We start from the raw sequence: 19,861 nt of genomic DNA on the forward strand, positions 1-19,861 counted from the left end.
TTATTACCGTCAACGACGAACATCAAATTTGGCACAGTGATTCTTCAGGTCGCGAAGCGCGCAACTTCGTGGCAGCACCGCGACCTTGCACAGACTCCTGTGTCCTAGCAACCCATGCCGTAGGCATGGGTTTGCATATTTGTTGTTGCTAGCATGTCAGCGTCAACATTGAGTCAATGGGCGAAGCCCATTGACTCAATGTTGACGCTGACATGCGTTAACAGGAGTCAATCGGAGTCGTCCCCCATCGCCCCCTGCACAGACTCCTGTGTCCTAGCAACCCATGCCGTAGGCATGGGACATGCATATTTGTTCTTGCTAGCATGTCAGCGTCAACATTGAGTCAATGGGCAAAGCCCATTGACTCAATGTTGACGCTGACGCAGCGCGAAGCGCTCATGTCCCCAAACACACTCCTGGCATTGAGCCCTATCCAAGCCCCCATGCCGCAGGCATGGGCCATACTTGTTACTGCTAAAATGAATGGAAGTCAATGGGAGGTCAATGGCGGACCCCGACGTCATGGCGAATGACGAGCGCGTTAGCGCTCGTCATTCGCCATTGACCCCACGGTGACGTGGGGAAAGTTGAGAGCTTTCAAAAAAGGTATAATATGCCATTGTAATGTTTTCGGATATATTGTTTTTGCTAAAAATATTATTATTTTTTTTTTTTTTATTCTTCTGCTCTTTGAGCAGTAATTTGACCCCCTGAACATTTTCAAAAACTCACCAAATTTTGCCCAAAATTCAGGTCTGGCGAAAAATTTATTTTTTTATGTGGTGCATCATTGGGCATAAAAAAATGGCGCGACAGCGCCCCCTGCAAAAGTCAAAATACATTGCGTCAATGGGAGACGTCCCGATGTCAACTTTGCCATAGAGCCACGAAATTCGGTACACGCATTCTTCAAGTGATGCCAAACAAAAAAGATTATTATGGCCACGCCCTCGGACGCACCGGAAGTCGGCCATCTTGGATTGAAAATTCCAAAATGCAAAGTCAGCGTTTTCGCTGACGTCGCATTTTCGTCAACTCCTCTGAAGGCGCTTCACCTGCAGGGCTGAAAATCACTGTACATCATCTAGACAAGTGGGGCATCAAAAGTTATCCAATTTATGATGATCCCTTTTACAGTTTCCGTGCGGCGAAGCCGCAAAATTCCATCGGAATTTTTGCAATTTTCAAAAGTCAAAATTTGCTCCCGTTTGCGCATGCAAAGTCCGATTTTGCTCAAATTCGAATCAGTTGTAAAACTTTCGGGCCTAAAGCTACTCATTGTGACAGAAACTAAATTGGCGCGATAGCGCCCCCTACAGAACATTTAATAAATTTGTATGGAAGGCCAAAAATTTAGTTTTCCCAAATGTTACCAAATTTGACACAAAATTCCATTGGGTCATCCCAATCAATAAAGTCAATCAGACCTATGTCGTCTTTTGCAGCGTGTTGCCATGGCGATGCGCCAAACTGCCAATGTTATCCTAATGGGAATCCTCCCGATTTTTCCCATTCATGGGAAAAATATTAGTTTCACGGAATAATGTGAAATTTGGCACCATGACTCTTCATGTCATCCTGATCAAAAAAGTCAATCAGACCCATGTCGTATTTTTCACTGGGTTGCCATGGCGATGCGTGAGAGCGCCCATGTTATCCTAATGGGAAAATTTCCAAATTTTCGTATATTTCAAAGTCTTATAACCACTTATTACCGTCAACGACGAACATCAAATTTGGCACAGTGATTCTTCAGGTCGTCCCCGTCAAAAAAGTTCAACGGGCCAAGTTTGTATTTCGCACGGTGTTGCCATGGCGATGCCTGGAAAACCCATGTTTTTGCATTTTGTGCATCAGCACTTCCGATGTGTTTTGACTTGTTTGGTGACAAGTGCAGCCCAAAGCCGCAATAAAAAAGGGACAAGTGGCGCGTCAGCGCCACCCACAGGGAGTGCGGGGCCGGCCTAGTGCGAAGCACGGCCCGCGAGGGCCGTTCGATGCCGCTTGCGGCTTTAATTTTTTTTATTTCTTCTTTCTTCTGCTCTTTGAGCAGTAATTTGACCCCCTGAACATATTCAAAAACTCACAAAATTTTGCCCAAAATTCAGGTCTGCCGAAAAATTTATTTTTTTATGTGGTGTATCATTGGACATAAAAAAATGGCGCGACAGCGCCCCCTGCAAAAGTCAAATTTTTTACGTCAATGGGAGACGTCAACGTCAACTTTTTCATACAGCCACCAAATTCGATACACGCATTCTTCAAGTGATGCCAAAAAAAAAAGATTATTATGGCCACGCCCTCTGACGCACCGGAAGTCGGCCATCTTGGATTGAAAATTCCAAAATGCAAAGTCAGCGTTTTCGCTGACCTCGCATTTTCGTCAACTCCTCTGAAGGCGCTTCACCTGCAGGGCTGAAATTCACTGTACATCATCTACACAAGGGGGGCATCAAAAGTTATCCAATTCATTATGATCTCTTGTATGGTTTCCGTGCGGCGAAGCCGCAAATTTCCATCGGAATTTTTGCAATTTTCAAATTTCTAAATTTGCTCCCGTTTGCGCATACAAAGTCCGATTTGGCTCAAATTCGAATCAGTTGTAAAACCTTCATGCTTATTTCATGTGATTGTGAAACAAATAAATTTGGCGCTACAGCGCCCCCTATAGAATAACAAATATATTTGTATGGAAGGCTGAAAATTTAGTTTTCCCAAATGTTACCAAATTCGACACAAAATTCCATTTAGTCATCCCAATCAATAAAGTCAATCACACCCATGTGTTTTTTTGCTCCGTGTTGCCATGGCGATATGCCAAACTGCCAATGTTATCCTAATGGGAAATCTTCCAATTTTTCCCATTCATGGGAAAAATATTAGTTTCATGGAATAATGTGAAATTTTGCACCATGACTCTTCATGACATTCTGATCAAAAAAGTCAACCAGACCCATGTCATATTTTTCACTGGGTTGCCATGGCGATGCGCAAAAGCGCCCATGTTATTCTAATGGGAAAATTTCCAAATTTTCGTACGTTTCAAAGTCTTATAATGACTTATTCACTTCATTGAGGAATGTGAAATTTGGCACAGTGATTCTTCAGGTCGTCACCGTCAAAAAAGTCCGGGGGGCCAAGTGTGTATTTTGCACGGTGTTGCCATGGCGATGCCTGGAAATCCCATGTTTTTGCATCTTGTGCATCAGAACTTCCAGTGTGTTTTGACTTGTTTGGTGACAAGTGCAGCCCAAAGCCGTAATAAAAAAAGGGACAAGTGGCGCGTTAGCGCCACCCACAGGGAGTGCGGGGCCGGCCTAGTGCGAAGCACGGCCCGCGAGGGCCGTTCGATGCCGCTTGCGGCTTTAATTTCTTCTTCCTTCTGCTCTTTGAGCACTAATTTGACCCCCTAAACATATTCAAAAACTCACCAAATTTTGCCCATCATTCAGGTCTGGCGAAAAATTTATTTTTTTATGTGGTGCATCATTGGGCATAAAAAAATGGCGCGACAGCGCCCCCTGCAAAAGTCAAATTTTTGACGTCAATGGGAGACGTCGACGTCAACTTTTTCATACAGCCACGAAATTTGGTACACGCATTCTTCAAGTGATGCCAAACAAAAAATATTATTATGGCCACGCCCTCTGACACACCGGAAGTCGGCCATCTTGGATTGAAAATTCCAAAATGCCGAGTCAGCGTTTTCGCTGACCTCGCATTTTCGTCAACTCCTCTGAAGGCGCTTCACCTGCAGGGCTGAAATTCACTGTACATCATCTAGACAAGTGGGGCATCAAAAGTTATCCAATTTATGATGATCCCTATCACGGTTTCCGTGCGGCGAAGCCGCAAAATTCCATCGGAATTTTTGCAATTTTCAAAAGTCAAAATTTGCTCCTGTTTGCGCATGCAAAGTCCGATTTGGCTCAAATTCAAATCAGTTGTAAAACTTTCGGGCCTAAACCTACTCATTATGATAGAAACTAAATTGGCGCGATAGCGCCCCCTACAGAACATCTAATAAATTTGTATGGAAGGCCGAAAATTTAGTTTTCCCAAATGTTACCAAATTTGACACAAAATTCCTTTGGGTCATCCCAATCAATAAAGTCAATCAGACCTATGTCGTCTTTTGCACCGTGTTGCCATAGCGATGCGCCAAACTGCCAATGTTATCCTAATGGGAAACCTCCCAATTTTTCCCATTCATGGGAAAAATATTAGTTTCATGGAATACTGTGAAATTTGGCACCATGACTCTTCATGTCATCCTGATCAAAAAAGTCAATCAGACCCATGTCGTATTTTTCACTGGGTTGCCATGGCGATGCGCGAAAGCGCCCATGTAATCCTAATGGGAAAATTTACAAATTTTCGTACATTTCAAAGTCTTATAACGACTTATTACCGTCAACGACGAACACAAAATTTGGCACAGTGATTCTTCAGGTCGTCCCCGTCAAAAAAGTCTAGGGGGCCAAGTTTGTATTTTCCACGGTGTTGCCATGGCGATGCCTGGAAAAACCCAAATTTTGCAATTTTGTGCATCAGCACTTCCAATGTCTTTTCACTTATTTGGTGCCAAACGGAGTCCAAAGCCGCAATAAAACAGAGGCAAGTGGCGCGTTAGCGCCACCCACAGGGAGTGCGGGGTCGGCCGAGTGCGAAGCATGGCCCGCGAGGGCCGTTCGATGCCGCTTGCGGCTTTAATTTTATTCTTCTGCTCTTTGAGCAGTAATTTGACCCCCTGAACATTTTCAAAAACTCACCAAATTTTGCCCAAAATTCAGGTCTGGCGAAAAATTTATTTTTTTATGTGGTGCATCATTGGGCATAAAAAAATGGCGCGACAGCGCCCCCTGCAAAAGTCAAAATACATTGCGTCAATGGGAGACGTCCCGATGTCAACTTTGCCATAGAGCCACGAAATTCGGTACACGCATTCTTCAAGTGATGCCAAACAAAAAAGATTATTATGGCCACGCCCTCGGACGCACCGGAAGTCGGCCATCTTGGATTGAAAATTCCAAAATGCAAAGTCAGCGTTTTCGCTGACGTCGCATTTTCGTCAACTCCTCTGAAGGCGCTTCACCTGCAGGGCTGAAAATCACTGTACATCATCTAGACAAGTGGGGCATCAAAAGTTATCCAATTTATGATGATCCCTTTTACAGTTTCCGTGCGGCGAAGCCGCAAAATTCCATCGGAATTTTTGCAATTTTCAAAAGTCAAAATTTGCTCCCGTTTGCGCATGCAAAGTCCGATTTTGCTCAAATTCGAATCAGTTGTAAAACTTTCGGGCCTAAAGCTACTCATTGTGACAGAAACTAAATTGGCGCGATAGCGCCCCCTACAGAACATTTAATAAATTTGTATGGAAGGCCAAAAATTTAGTTTTCCCAAATGTTACCAAATTTGACACAAAATTCCATTGGGTCATCCCAATCAATAAAGTCAATCAGACCTATGTCGTCTTTTGCAGCGTGTTGCCATGGCGATGCGCCAAACTGCCAATGTTATCCTAATGGGAATCCTCCCGATTTTTCCCATGAATGGGAAAAATATTAGTTTCACGGAATAATGTGAAATTTGGCACCATGACTCTTCATGTCATCCTGATCAAAAAAGTCAATCAGACCCATGTCGTATTTTTCACTGGGTTGCCATGGCGATGCGCGAGAGCGCCCATGTTATCCTAATGGGAAAATTTCCAAATTTTCGTATATTTCAAAGTCTTATAACCACTTATTACCGTCAACGACGAACATCAAATTTGGCACAGTGATTCTTCAGGTCGTCCCCGTCAAAAAAGTTCAACGGGCCAAGTTTGTATTTCGCACGGTGTTGCCATGGCGATGCCTGGAAAACCCATGTTTTTGCATTTTGTGCATCAGCACTTCCGATGTGTTTTGACTTGTTTGGTGACAAGTGCAGCCCAAAGCCGCAATAAAAAAGGGACAAGTGGCGCGTCAGCGCCACCCACAGGGAGTGCGGGGCCGGCCTAGTGCGAAGCACGGCCCGCGAGGGCCGTTCGATGCCGCTTGCGGCTTTAATTTCTTCTTCCTTCTGCTCTTTGAGCACTAATTTGACCCCCTAAACATATTCAAAAACTCACCAAATTTTGCCCATCATTCAGGTCTGGCGAAAAATTTATTTTTTTATGTGGTGCATCATTGGGCATAAAAAAATTGCGCGACAGCGCCCCCTGCAAAAGTCAAATTTTTGACGTCAATGGGAGACGTCGACGTCAACTTTTTCATACAGCCACGAAATTTGGTACACGCATTCTTCAAGTGATGCCAAACAAAAAATATTATTATGGCCACGCCCTCTGACACACCGGAAGTCGGCCATCTTGGATTGAAAATTCCAAAATGCCGAGTCAGCGTTTTCGCTGACCTCGCATTTTCGTCAACTCCTCTGAAGGCGCTTCACCTGCAGGGCTGAAATTCACTGTACATCATCTAGACAAGTGGGGCATCAAAAGTTATCCAATTTATGATGATCCCTATCACGGTTTCCGTGCGGCGAAGCCGCAAAATTCCATCGGAATTTTTGCAATTTTCAAAAGTCAAAATTTGCTCCTGTTTGCGCATGCAAAGTCCGATTTGGCTCAAATTCAAATCAGTTGTAAAACTTTCGGGCCTAAACCTACTCATTATGATAGAAACTAAATTGGCGCGATAGCGCCCCCTACAGAACATCTAATAAATTTGTATGGAAGGCCGAAAATTTAGTTTTCCCAAATGTTACCAAATTTGACACAAAATTCCTTTGGGTCATCCCAATCAATAAAGTCAATCAGACCTATGTCGTCTTTTGCACCGTGTTGCCATAGCGATGCGCCAAACTGCCAATGTTATCCTAATGGGAAACCTCACAATTTTTCCCATTCATGGGAAAAATATTAGTTTCATGGAATACTGTGAAATTTGGCACCATGACTCTTCATGTCATCCTGATCAAAAAAGTCAATCAGACCCATGTCGTATTTTTCACTGGGTTGCCATGGCGATGCGCGAAAGCGCCCATGTAATCCTAATGGGAAAATTTACAAATTTTCGTACATTTCAAAGTCTTATAACGACTTATTACCGTCAACGACGAACACAAAATTTGGCACAGTGATTCTTCAGGTCGTCCCCGTCAAAAAAGTCTAGGGGGCCAAGTTTGTATTTTCCACGGTGTTGCCATGGCGATGCCTGGAAAAACCCAAATTTTGCAATTTTGTGCATCAGCACTTCCAATGTCTTTTCACTTATTTGGTGCCAAACGGAGTCCAAAGCCGCAATAAAACAGAGGCAAGTGGCGCGTTAGCGCCACCCACAGGGAGTGCGGGGTCGGCCGAGTGCGAAGCACGGCCCGCGAGGGCCGTTCGATGCCGCTTGCGGCTTTAATTTTATTCTTCTGCTCTTTGAGCAGTAATTTGACCCCCTGAACATTTTCAAAAACTCACCAAATTTTGCCCAAAATTCAGGTCTGGCGAAAAATTTATTTTTTTATGTGGTGCATCATTGGGCATAAAAAAATGGCGCGACAGCGCCCCCTGCAAAAGTCAAAATACATTGCGTCAATGGGAGACGTCCCGATGTCAACTTTGCCATAGAGCCACGAAATTCGGTACACGCATTCTTCAAGTGATGCCAAACAAAAAAGATTATTATGGCCACGCCCTCGGACGCACCGGAAGTCGGCCATCTTGGATTGAAAATTCCAAAATGCAAAGTCAGCGTTTTCGCTGACGTCGCATTTTCGTCAACTCCTCTGAAGGCGCTTCACCTGCAGGGCTGAAAATCACTGTACATCATCTAGACAAGTGGGGCATCAAAAGTTATCCAATTTATGATGATCCCTTTTACAGTTTCCGTGCGGCGAAGCCGCAAAATTCCATCGGAATTTTTGCAATTTTCAAAAGTCAAAATTTGCTCCCGTTTGCGCATGCAAAGTCCGATTTTGCTCAAATTCGAATCAGTTGTAAAACTTTCGGGCCTAAAGCTACTCATTGTGACAGAAACTAAATTGGCGCGATAGCGCCCCCTACAGAACATTTAATAAATTTGTATGGAAGGCCAAAAATTTAGTTTTCCCAAATGTTACCAAATTTGACACAAAATTCCATTGGGTCATCCCAATCAATAAAGTCAATCAGACCTATGTCGTCTTTTGCAGCGTGTTGCCATGGCGATGCGCCAAACTGCCAATGTTATCCTAATGGGAATCCTCCCAATTTTTCCCATTCATGGGAAAAATATTAGTTTCATGGAATAATGTGAAATTTGGCACCATGACTCCTCATGTCATCCTGATCAAAAAAGTCAATCAGACCCATGTCATATTTTTCACTGGGTTGCCATGGCGATGCGCGAAAGCGCCCATGTTATCCTAATGGGAAAATTTCCAAATTTTCGTACATTTCAAAGTCTTATAACGACTTATTCGCTTCATTGAGGAATGTGAAATTTGGCACGGTGATTCTTCAGGTCGTCCCCGTCCAAAAAGTCCGAGGGACCAAGTTTGTATTTTGCACGGTGTTGCCATGGCGATGCCTGGAAAACCCATGTTTTTGCATTTTGTGCATCAGCACTTCCAATGTCTTTTCACTTATTTGGTGCCAAACGGAGTCCAAAGCCGCAATAAAACAGAGGCAAGTGGCGCGTCAGCGCCACCCACAGGGAGTGCGGGGCCGGCCTAGTGCGAAGCACGGCCCGCGAGGGCCGTTCGATGCCGCTTGCGGCTTTAATTTCCTTTTGCGTCTACCTTTTTGTGTTTTCCACAAATCTGCTTCGTCGTCATTTTCAATTTCCCCGCCAGACATCCACTCGCTTCCTACAACGTCACTTCCCTCTGACCAGCTCATCTTTCCTACTCATCGTCCGCGTAACGAATTAGGATAATGCTGCCATCTAGAGTTTCCTGGCCCCGAGTGTCTTCTCCCAGCTACTCTTATCCACGGCAGGTGGTGATGATTACCCTGATGGGAAGCAGGTGCGTGCGGGAGGAGCCAGGAGCTCCGCCCAGCTCCAGGTCCAGGCAGGCGAGGGAGGGGGGAGAGCACACAGGGAGGCAGAACAGGAGCAGAGATACATGCATCATGACATTCTAAGATTAAAATGTGAAATTGTCGAACTTTGATATAAATACATTTAAGCTGAGGCATACATGTGGCTACAGCGACAGAATACAGAATAAACATGTTTAAAAGAGTTAAATGTGTTAAATTAAAAAGGTGCCAATTTGGACAAAGTGTAGTTTGAAGGTTCCAGTCAAGAATCTGCCCTCCTCAGTGTATCCTCCATCTTGCTGAAGTGGGACAGGCCCACACCACGGACCGCACTTCCACCTCTGTCTTTGAGCGTACGATACGTACATTATGTACGTTATTTTTTATTATTTATTATTTAATAGAAGAAGTCGAGATGTCGTCGTCGCAGCTGTTTTTTTCTGTTTAGATTGAATATCAATAGGCAAATATAACGTTCAAGGTGATTTTTTTTCTCAACTGTAGCTACTTCATAACTTTAACAAAATAAACCTTGTGAAAACGTAATAACAGAGACAGAGGTAACAATATCATTTTTACATTCATACATGTAAAATTCATTCATTAGTTGTACATAAAGTGGGATATTGCAGTTTAATGGTTCGGTATTTTGTCCAGTGGCTACACCACTTTAATAACTTTAGAGGGCGCTGTTTCCCTTCTATGCTGTGCCAGTTCTTTTCATCTTTTTATTATAAGGTATTTTCTAGCAGTGCAGCGCTACATCAAGCTAGTATCTTGATTTACTAACACAAAGGTAAATGACACGTGCCCACGAGGGGGCGCAGACCTATGGAATGTACCGGAACACATGAAGATTTTCTGCATGTTCCTGTTTCAGTCTCTTGGTCTTTGACACAATAGAAACGAACATTCTTACATTATTCTTATTGCAATAATATTTTCTAATGATAATAATGTCTCTTATTGTCTGGCAATAACTGCACATTCCTTTATTCCATGTAACTCTCCTCCTTTTTAATCATCAAACACACTGTACAGATCTTTATTCAGATTTAACAGTTTCATGTCGCACTGATGAGGTAACCCAGTATGAACATTTGAACGTGTATTGCGCAGCGGACTCCATTTTCTTCTCTTTTTTGCGTAGTCGCGGTGCATGATGGGATATAGAAGTGCATGAAGTGTGCACGGATGCACGCTTCGGTTACGTCCGATCTCCATGGAAACGGTGGAAAGAGCACGGCAGGTTTGTCGGGCACATTCAGTCGGTGCGTTGAAATGAGACAGCCCTTGTCGCGCCGGAATTTACATAACTGCCCTTCAACGCACACTTCCAATGGTGATTCTAAGGCCAGTTTGGCGAATTGGGACACGGCCCTAGACCTCATGGTGTCATGTGCTGTCACTCAAAATAAAGAAATAAAAAACAACATACAGATGGGATGTTATTACACAAATGTTGGTCACGGTACTGTTAAATATCAATGTCCATGAGCACATTTACAACAACAACAAAAACTGACCAAATACATGGTAAAAACTGTAGAAAACCAGTGCAAGAACATTAAGACAAGTTCACATATAAAAACAAGTATAAAACAGACTAAATACAGCACAGATGAACAAAGCCCTGTCTACAGTTTTGAACTCATCACACCTGTGTAGAAAAGCAAATAAATAATAACATAAAAAGCTCTAAAAGGTGAAACTGTCAAATGCAATAAATCATTAGTAATAATCAGATGTATAAAGTCAAGTGTGTATATGTACAGTCTGTGGTAATAATACATCTGTATGTCCTGACAGTTTTGTTTTGTATTTGCAGATGTTCCACTGAAGCGTAGCAATAGTTTCCCATTTTTACCACCTTACAGTAAGTAAATAAAAATATACAGAATATACTAATATACAACAGCTAATACTACTAATAAATATTCATAGGTTGTGAGATAAATGAAAGCTCTCAGAGTAAATGCAATATTAGTCCTGTCCACGAATTCAGAATTGATTTGGATTTGAGTTTTCCTTAAATGAGGATTTGCTTAAATGTAACATTATTATGTTATAAATAATTAATTTCACTAGTTTGTCAGTTTTTATTTTCTAAATGTTGTACATTTGAGGCTTCAGTTATCACTCCATGAGCTAACCTGTGAGTACAAACTGAAAAATACCATGTGTAGTTTTGGGCGTGTTGTGATTTACCAGTGGGAAATATTCAGATTATTTACGCAAAACTGATATGTAAAAGAGTGTATTCAGCGAGTGCAAAAGTTTGCATATATCTGCTCTGACAGAAGTGTTGTTGCAAATGAGCGTTTGCCCTACTTCCAAACATTCTTGCATAGTGTTTGGATCGAGGAACGTCTGACGAGGATAGGGGAAAATGTTTAACAGCAAGTAAACCAGTGTTATGCTTTTAGCTTTGGATTTAAAGGCGGGATGAAGGATGGAGGTAATACATGCACATAAACACATGCCTGTGCCATCGGAGCAGTCTGTATGGGAGAGATTTTTTTACTGCAGTAGCAATGAGTGGCCACTAATTACACTCAAGATTTATTTTAAAAGATCCATAGTTTGTGAGAATTGCTCCACTTTTAGCATGGTTAGCTCTTTAGCACATGGACAAACGATTGATAAATGAGGCCTTTTGTCCTTTTTCTGAAATCAACCATAACTTTGCTATAGCTATTCACCCCAGATTCTGGTCCAATTTTTATCAGAAAGGACAAGTTTCAATTAGTAATGTACTAAATATTCTATTACCACACAAGTTTTTCATTAGCAGTATTTTAACTCTTAGTTAATTGCATTTTGGTTCTTGTGTCTTTCCAGTGTCTGAGCTCAGGGTGGTTATTCTGGGGAGTGACTGGAGTCAGAGGAGCTCTGTGGGAAACCTGTTATTGAATGACATTGTGTTTGATGCAACAAAAGAACCTGAACGTCCCACAAGACAAACAGGAAAACTCCAAGACAAGGAGATCTCAGTGATCAACTGTCCAGACCCGCTCCAGTCCGGCCTCACTGCATACAAACTGTCAGAGATAGTCACAGACATAGCAGACGCCTGTGCCCCTGGTCCTCATGTGTTCCTGTTGGTTCTACAGCCTGAAGACTTCACTGAACAACACAACCTCAGACTACAGTCAGTCCTGAGGAGCTTCAGTGAGCAGGCCTTCCATCATTCACTGGTGCTGCTAACAGCAACAAAAGAGACCAGTGTAATGGAGGATGTGAATTCTCCCCCTCTGAAAGATCTGATTACAAAGTGCAAAGGCAGATATCAGTGGGTGAAGAGCCTTGAATCATATATGACCTCTGAAGTACACAAAGAGCTCTTTACTAAAATAATCCAGATATTTAAAGAGGACAATGGAAACCATGTTGTCCACGATAAATTTGAGGATGCTTCTCAAATTGCTCATCATCAGACCAAAGAAAGAGAAGGCGGCATTTTTACTGCAGTTAAAAAAGGTAACTGGAGTAACAGCTGATTTATAACCTTTATGTGTTTCTTTGTTTCAAGTAAATATTTAATTTTTGGCAGGACTTAACATATTGAAAAAGCCTATGTTATCTTCAGGTGAGTACAAAGAAAAAAAAAAAATCTGCCCCCAAGATTATTCCCTCAGCATTGATTTAACTGTGTTTCCCAGGAGCTGCTCTCAGGATTGTACTGTTTGGAAAAAGCGATGATAAAAAAAACAAAATGTTTAATTTTATTCATCAGAAGTACAACGATCACTTGGGTGTGCCAACACAACATCATATTTCAACAACATATTCTGCTATGTGGAAAGAAAGAGCAGTGGTAGTGAAGACCCCAGACTTGTTCAGTCTGTCTGTGGAGACTGTGACAGAAGAAATGAAGAAATGTGTGTCTGAGTGTTATCCTGGACCCAACGTCCTGCTGCTGTTGGTGAAACCTTTAGACTTCACTGAGAACGACAGGAAAACTCTGATGCTCATCCTGAGTCTGTTTGGTCCAGGTGTCTTTAAACATTCCATGGTGGTTCTCACACACAACATGCAAATGACCCCCAGTGTTTCAAAGCTCATTTCTGATTGTGGTGGAAGATTCTACAACATCTTTGATGAAAACCACAAACTCTTGACTGATTCCCTCATGAGGATTGTACATGAAAACAGAGCATCCTTCCTCACTCTCACTGAGGAGCAGAAACCCTCTCTGAGCCTAGTTCTTTTTGGGAGAAGTGGAGCAGAGAAGACCTCAGCAGCTGAGTCCATCTTAGGGCGAGCAGAGCTCCCTGCAGCGAGCGGCCCAGGGCAGTGTGTTAAACATGAGGGAGAGGTGTGTGGGCGTCGGGTGTCTCTGGTGGAGCTGCCGGATCTGTCTGGAAAACCTCTAGAGGCAGTGATGCAGCAGTGTCTCCACTGCATCTCCCTCTGTGCTCCTGAGGGTGTCCACCTCTTCATCCTGGTTCTACCGCTGGGTCCACTCACCGACGAAGACAAGGCCGAGCTAAAGACCATCCAGGACACACTCAGCTCACGAGTCCTTCTCCTCACTATGATTCTGTTCACTGTGGACTCAGACCCCACTGCTCCAGCTGTGCTTCAGTTTGTCAATGGAGACAGAGACATCCTGGAGCTGTGTCAGAGCTGTGGAGGAGGATATTTTATACTCAACTCCAGGGACCAGAGGCAGGTCTCTCAGCTGCTGGATTATTTAGACACATTGAGGACCAAGAATTTAAGTTACAGCTACACCACAGAGACACTCCATCAAGCTCAAATAGAGAAGATTTCAGCTCAACACAAAGAAATTGACGACATGAAAAGTAAAACAAAAAGATGTGAGTATGGTTATTCTTAATCTTATTTTTTGTGGTAAGTTTTGTTATGTGTGACACTCAAATGTGTATTTGTATAGTGTGTTATTGTATGAAATGAGGCAGTCTAATTTGAACAATAACTTTGTTAAGTTGTGATGAACCTTCACATCAGTAGGCAGAGCTTAGATCCATGAAAAACTAGAGTGAGGCCTGATTAGTTCTCTCAAAAGTGTTGATCAATATTTCTCGTTCCATTTATCCTCAATGAGGATTTAGCCATGTTGTGTTAAAATAAATCAAATTCAGGCAGAGGACCATAAGCCTGCTTTTATGAACACACATGTTTCCTCTGATGAAGTATTTACATCATAGAAAAGATCTTAACTTACTGTTATCCATCTGTGACTCACTGTCTGCTGCCTGATGTTTAAATATTGATTTATTTTAGCACAACTGTAGCCAGCCAGGTGGCAGTGTATAAAGGGCCTATGTGCCTGAAAAGGGCCCATGTGGCAGAAGCGAAGCAAAGGGAAACTCTTTACCATCTCATCATTTCTGTGTATTTTACATGAACATTTAACCTGCCCAACAGGCCCAGAGCCTGGCTCTGTTACATCTTTATATTTTACATGTTTTTATTATGTTTCAGGTGATGATAGTCTGAGTCCTGATTGTCTCAGGATTGTTCTGATTGGAAAAACAGGAAATGGAAAGAGTTCTTCAGGAAACACCATCTTGGGAACAGATGAGTTTTTAGCTATACCTAGTCAAATGTCTGTCACTAAAGCTTGTAAAAGTGTCAAAAGTACAGTAGGTGGACGCTCTGTGACTGTGGTGGACACTCCAGGACTGTTTGACACGACCATGTCCCATGACGAGGTCTTTGAGGAGATGCTGAGCTGCATTAGTCATTTAGCTCCTGGACCACATGTTTTTCTGGTGGTGTTACAAATTGCACGACTGACGAAAGAAGAGAAAGAGACACTAAAACTTATCAAAGAAGGGTTTGGAAAAGAGGCAGAAAAGTTTATTATTATCCTTTTTACACATGGAGAAGTTCTGGCCAGTGCTAAAATGTCAGTTGAAGATTACATAGACAAACATTGTGAAAGTTCCTTTCAGAACCTGATCTCTAACTGTGGGAACAGGTACCATGTGTTTAATAACTGTGATAAAGAGAATCACACTCAGGTCCAAGAGCTGCTGCAGAAGATTGATCTGATGGTGAAGGAAAACGGTGGACGCTGCTACACCAACGACATGCTCAAAGAGGCGGATGCAGCCATTAAAAAAGAGATGGAGAGAATTATGAAAGAGAAGGAAGAGGAGATGAGGAAAGAGAGGGAGGAGATGGAGAGAAAATACCAACAGGAAATGGACAAACAAAGAGAAGAATTTGAAAAAGAACGACAACAGAGAGAAAAAGAACTCAGAGAAAAGGAGGAAAAGATTAAAGAGCAGCAAAAAAGAGAGCAAGAAAAGAGAAAAGAAGAAGAGAGGAAGAGGGAGGAAGAAGAGAAACTGCAGCATCAGGAATGGGAACAAAAAAGACAAGCTCTGGAGGAAAAAATAAGATTAGAGCAAGACTCAAAAGAACAATTTGAAGTAAAACTTCAGGAGAACAGGAGACAGATGGAAATGGAAAGAGAGCAGTGGGAAAAAGAACGGAAAGAATGGTGGGAGAAAAGAAAACAAGAAGATGAAGAGAGACAACAGCAGGAGAAAAAATTAAAAGAAGAAATTAAACAAATTGAAAATGAAAAACTGCAGAAAGAAAAAGAACTAAAAGAAAAAGAAATGAAGATTAAAGAAGAAGGAGATGAGCGCAAAAGAGAACAAAAAAAGAGAGAAGAAGAGGACAGACAGAGGAAGGAACAAGAGGAAAAACTGCGACAAAAACACAAAGAACTGGAAGAAAAAATCAAATCCGAAGAGCTATCTAAAGAAACGATTGAAACAAAACTAAAAGAGAGCAAGACACAGATGGAACAGGAGCGAGCGAAGTGGGAAAGAGAAAGAAAAGAAAGGCTGGAGAAAAGAAAACAAGAAGATGAAAAGAGACGACAACAGGAGGAAAGAAGACAAAAGGAAATGAGACAAATAAAAGAAGAAAAAGAGCAGAAAGAGAAAGAACTTAAAGAAAAAGAGGAAAAATATAAAGAAGAGCAACAAAGAGAACGGGAAAACAGAGAAAAAGAAGAAAATAAAAGGAAGGATGAAGAAAAACAGCAGCGTCTTGAGCAGGAACAAAAATACAAAGAAATGGAAGAAAAGATCCAATCAGAAGCAAAGTCAAAGGAAATACAACTAAAAGAGTACGAGAGACAGATGGAGCAGGAGAGAGCGAAGTGGGAAAGAGAAAGGAAAGAATGGAGGGAGAAAAGAAAACAAGAGGATGAAGAAAGAAAACAGGAAGAGGAAAAAAGACAAAAAGAGGTAGAAGAGGAAATAAAAAAGTATAATGAAAAACTCAAAGAAAATGAGCTAAAATTAGAAATAGAGGAAAAGAGGAGAAAGGAGTTAGAGGAGGGACATCAAAAACAGGTGGAAGAACTGAAGAAGATTTATGAAGAGAAGGCCAGAAGCCAAGCCGAAGAGCACAATGAGTTCAAAGAGAAACTCAGACAGGAGTCAGAGTACATCAAACAACTTCACAAGGAACAAATCAAAGAGAAAGATAAGAGTTATGATCTGCTGCAGGCATTAAATGCTCATAAACAGAGGCAGAAGATGGAAACTCATCAGAAAGAAGTAAATGTTCTAGTAAAACAACTTTGGGCAAGACCAGACAAGTTGATTAAAATTAATAAAATAATTTCAAAACAGGAAAAAGAAATAAATGAACTTGTTACAAAACAGAGAGATGAAATAAACAAAGTCAAAAATGAGGAGGAGAAAAATGCAATGCAAAAAGAGCAGGAAAAAGAGAAAGAAACTAAGCAAAAACAACATGAAAAAGAGATAAGTGAGTTAGTAGAGGAAGTGAACCAGTCTTCCTGTGTGATTTCATAAAATAACTAAAACGTAGAACCATCACTGTGTTTTCCCAGATCTTGTTTTTAGTTCATTTGAGTTGACAGACAGAGCAGCCACACGACTCACAGAGTTAAGTTTATGTGGCTCTGGGTGGAGTCTTGTTTTTAATAAGGGACATGGAGAGAGGGACAGTCTGCACAACCATTTCTGCTCTAATGTTATCCTGATGAAGTTTTTGCCTAATGTGCTAAAATGAATAAATACTCATGTAATGTCAATGAGGTTTTTGCCGAGTTGTGTTATTTATTTATTTATTTATTTATAGCGGACAGTGCATGTTGACCAACAGTAACTGTTTAACATGCCAGAATTAGCCAAAAGGCTGGTTTTCATCTGTTGTCCGTTGCCATGATGTACAGATGGCTCCTTATAAAAACATTTGCAAGCATGGTTAAAAAGAAAAGCATTAAGTCTTAAGAAGTGAATCATAGTGAAGAAAAATAATTAAAACAGACAGGTTATAAAGAACAGCATGCAATTACATTAAGCACAAGAAAATAAACAAAGAGGCAATAAAAGATTTGTTAAAGCAGAATTACAGAGGCGCACATGCAAAGGACAAACACTAGATGGCAGCAGCAGGAGTTTAGTGTTGACAGGTCTGATTTGTTAAAAGCCAACGTTTAAATTGAGACTTAAAAGAGTTGTATGTGGAGCTCTCCCTGATAATTGTAGGGATGCTGTTCAACACTTTAGAAGCTCTAACAGAATAGGCTGATTGACCAAAATGCTGTCTTTCTGAATGTGATCAGACATTCTCCTCTCGAGGCTCCTCTAGTGATGCAGTTTGAGTTTGATCTTAGGCTAACAAAGTCATTGAGCGGTGGAGGGGCGAGTCCATGTAAGATGTTATAAACAAAGCAGGCATCTGTGAATCTAATCAGATTCTCCCAACTTAAAATATTATTATTATAAAATCAATAAATACTGATAGATCACTTTACAAAGGAAACGTCTGTGTTTACAAAGGTACGTCTCTGTGTCAGTGCTAATGCTAATGCTAATGCTAATATTGGAGCATAATACATATAAACAGACCACCACAAACTGTATTTTCAAAGGTCTTCTGTGTCAGTGCTAATGGTAATAATTTCAAAGCACAGAACTGTACAGGGTGTATTTGTGCACACAGCCAATTAGCTCATCTGTTTCAACGACAAGAACCTTAAGACAAATGTGTCAGTACGATAAATAAATGTGATTGTTGAGTAAAAAGTGTATCAGGTACAAACCCGCTCTGAAAGGTCGGGCTCTACATAAAGAACTCCAGTCTGACTCATACCTTAAAGTGACAGAATGAGCTTTACCTAAATCTTTAAATTGCTTTGTGTCATTGTGCTCAGTGATATTATGAATGATTAATGCATGTTTGAATAATCCTGTATTGTTTTGTATTCAAAGTGTTTGTGTTCACCTACATTAATGTCATTGTCTTCACCTGTGATTCCTCAATTAATCATATGTTGTTGGGGGGGGGGGTTTAAGAAAGGTTGGGTACATCTAACCGTGATTATCTTAAAGTTTGCTGCAGAGTCAATCCCAATGAGAAGGGTCTGGCTGCAGCCAATGGGGAGTGCCACAGTGAGAGGAACTCCACAAAATCCACATTCAGTTTGGTTTAATATTTGTTTGTTGACCTATAACCCAAAGCAACATGATTTCTATATATTTTAAGTCTCAGAAAATGAAACAAATCTTCAGTCTTTTATTTTATGGTCATCAACAATAAACTTGATATATTTTTCATTAAAACTAAACTGTCTCTTCACTGTTCAAACAAAGTCTAGTTCAGCCTTTGTCGAGCTGTTTCTTATGTATCTGTGAAACTGTGACACGATTAGCGCACTGATGACATTAAGAGACTGGCCGAAGAGGCCCTAGGACTGTGCGCTATGAGCATGTAAATTGGGACATGCATCTTGGATAATGCGCTCCCAGCTTTCACTCTAGGTTGATCTCTAGGTGAACCAGCGAACCACAAGGGGAAACCTGGCTGCTGCACCCAGGGCTCAGCACCAGCAGTGTAGCTGTAGTGGCTCAGCTTTGTTCAGTTCAGTTCATGGGTCAGATGTGGGGCTCAGGCAGCTGCACTGAGAGAAGCCACAACTTAGAATAAGTTTATTTTTGTTTGTCCAGTTGCTGAATGATGAAGTTAACTCAAACATATGTCATGTCTTCACATTGTTAAACTCAATGCTCAATGTGCAGCCTGCTCTGTTCTGTGTAAAAAGCAGAGGAAAAGTCCACTAGCATAAGGCGCTAGGTAATGCTAACTTGTTTTTTGAAAAATACTTGTGCTTCAGTTTGACAAAGGAGCCACACTGACTTTATCCACACAATTTACCTTGGTATAAACTTATTAAAAGGTGAATAATGCACATCATAATATCACATGCCGTGCCAGTTCTTTCCATCTTATTATTGTGAGGTATTTTCTAGCAGTGCAGCGCTACATCACTAGGTCTTGATTTACTAACACGAAGGTAAATGACACATGCCACCAGGGGGCGCAGACCTATGGAATGTACCAATTCAATTCATTTATTTTTGTAACATCCAAAATCACAACAACATTTGTCCCGAAGGGCGTTCATGTTTTGGTTGATGGGGGAAACCGGAGTACCCGGAGGAAACCTATCCAGACACAGGGAGAAACATGAAAAACTCCACACAGAAAGGCCTGGTGACCCGGGGATCGAACCAAACCCTCTGCTGTGAGACATGAGCCACTCAGCCACCGTGCTGCCTACACACAAAAACAAAACAACAGGAAAAATCAGACAAAACAAGAAAAATCGGCCAGGTGAGGAGGAGGAAGACCAGACGAGGAGGAGGAAAGCCAGGCGAGGAGGAGGAGAGCCAGGTGAGGAGGAGGGCCAGGCGGGGAGGAGGAGAGGGTCCAGCTGTCATCGGGGCATCTGAAAGAGTTACACTCCACAGGGGGAGTGGGACAGGGGACAACATGTGAATAGCATTGCTGATGAGAAAATAGGACAAAGTAGAGGATAGTGCTCAGGTT

The 19,861-nt window shown here is 41.8% G+C and overlaps 1 protein-coding gene across 1 annotated transcript in view; it reads left to right on the forward strand.

Annotated features, from left to right (window-relative positions):
- Window positions 1-17,001, forward strand: part of LOC117376536 (polyamine-modulated factor 1-binding protein 1-like) — a 28,378-nt gene extending 11,377 nt beyond the window's left edge. Inside the window, exons 3-7 of the mRNA XM_055224300.1 lie at window positions 10,833-10,880; window positions 11,846-12,484; window positions 12,558-12,593; window positions 12,667-13,827; window positions 14,456-17,001. Coding sequence (XP_055080275.1) covers window positions 10,833-10,880; window positions 11,846-12,484; window positions 12,558-12,593; window positions 12,667-13,827; window positions 14,456-16,818 — 4,247 coding nt within the window. The 3' untranslated portion in view covers window positions 16,819-17,001. The remainder of the gene's footprint in view (window positions 1-10,832; window positions 10,881-11,845; window positions 12,485-12,557; window positions 12,594-12,666; window positions 13,828-14,455) is intronic.
- Window positions 17,002-19,861: the final 2,860 nt, after the last annotated feature.

Source organism: Periophthalmus magnuspinnatus, chromosome 9 (assembly GCF_009829125.3).
Source record: "Periophthalmus magnuspinnatus isolate fPerMag1 chromosome 9, fPerMag1.2.pri, whole genome shotgun sequence".
In the NCBI taxonomy this organism is placed as follows: Eukaryota; Metazoa; Chordata; class Actinopteri; order Gobiiformes; family Gobiidae; genus Periophthalmus; species Periophthalmus magnuspinnatus.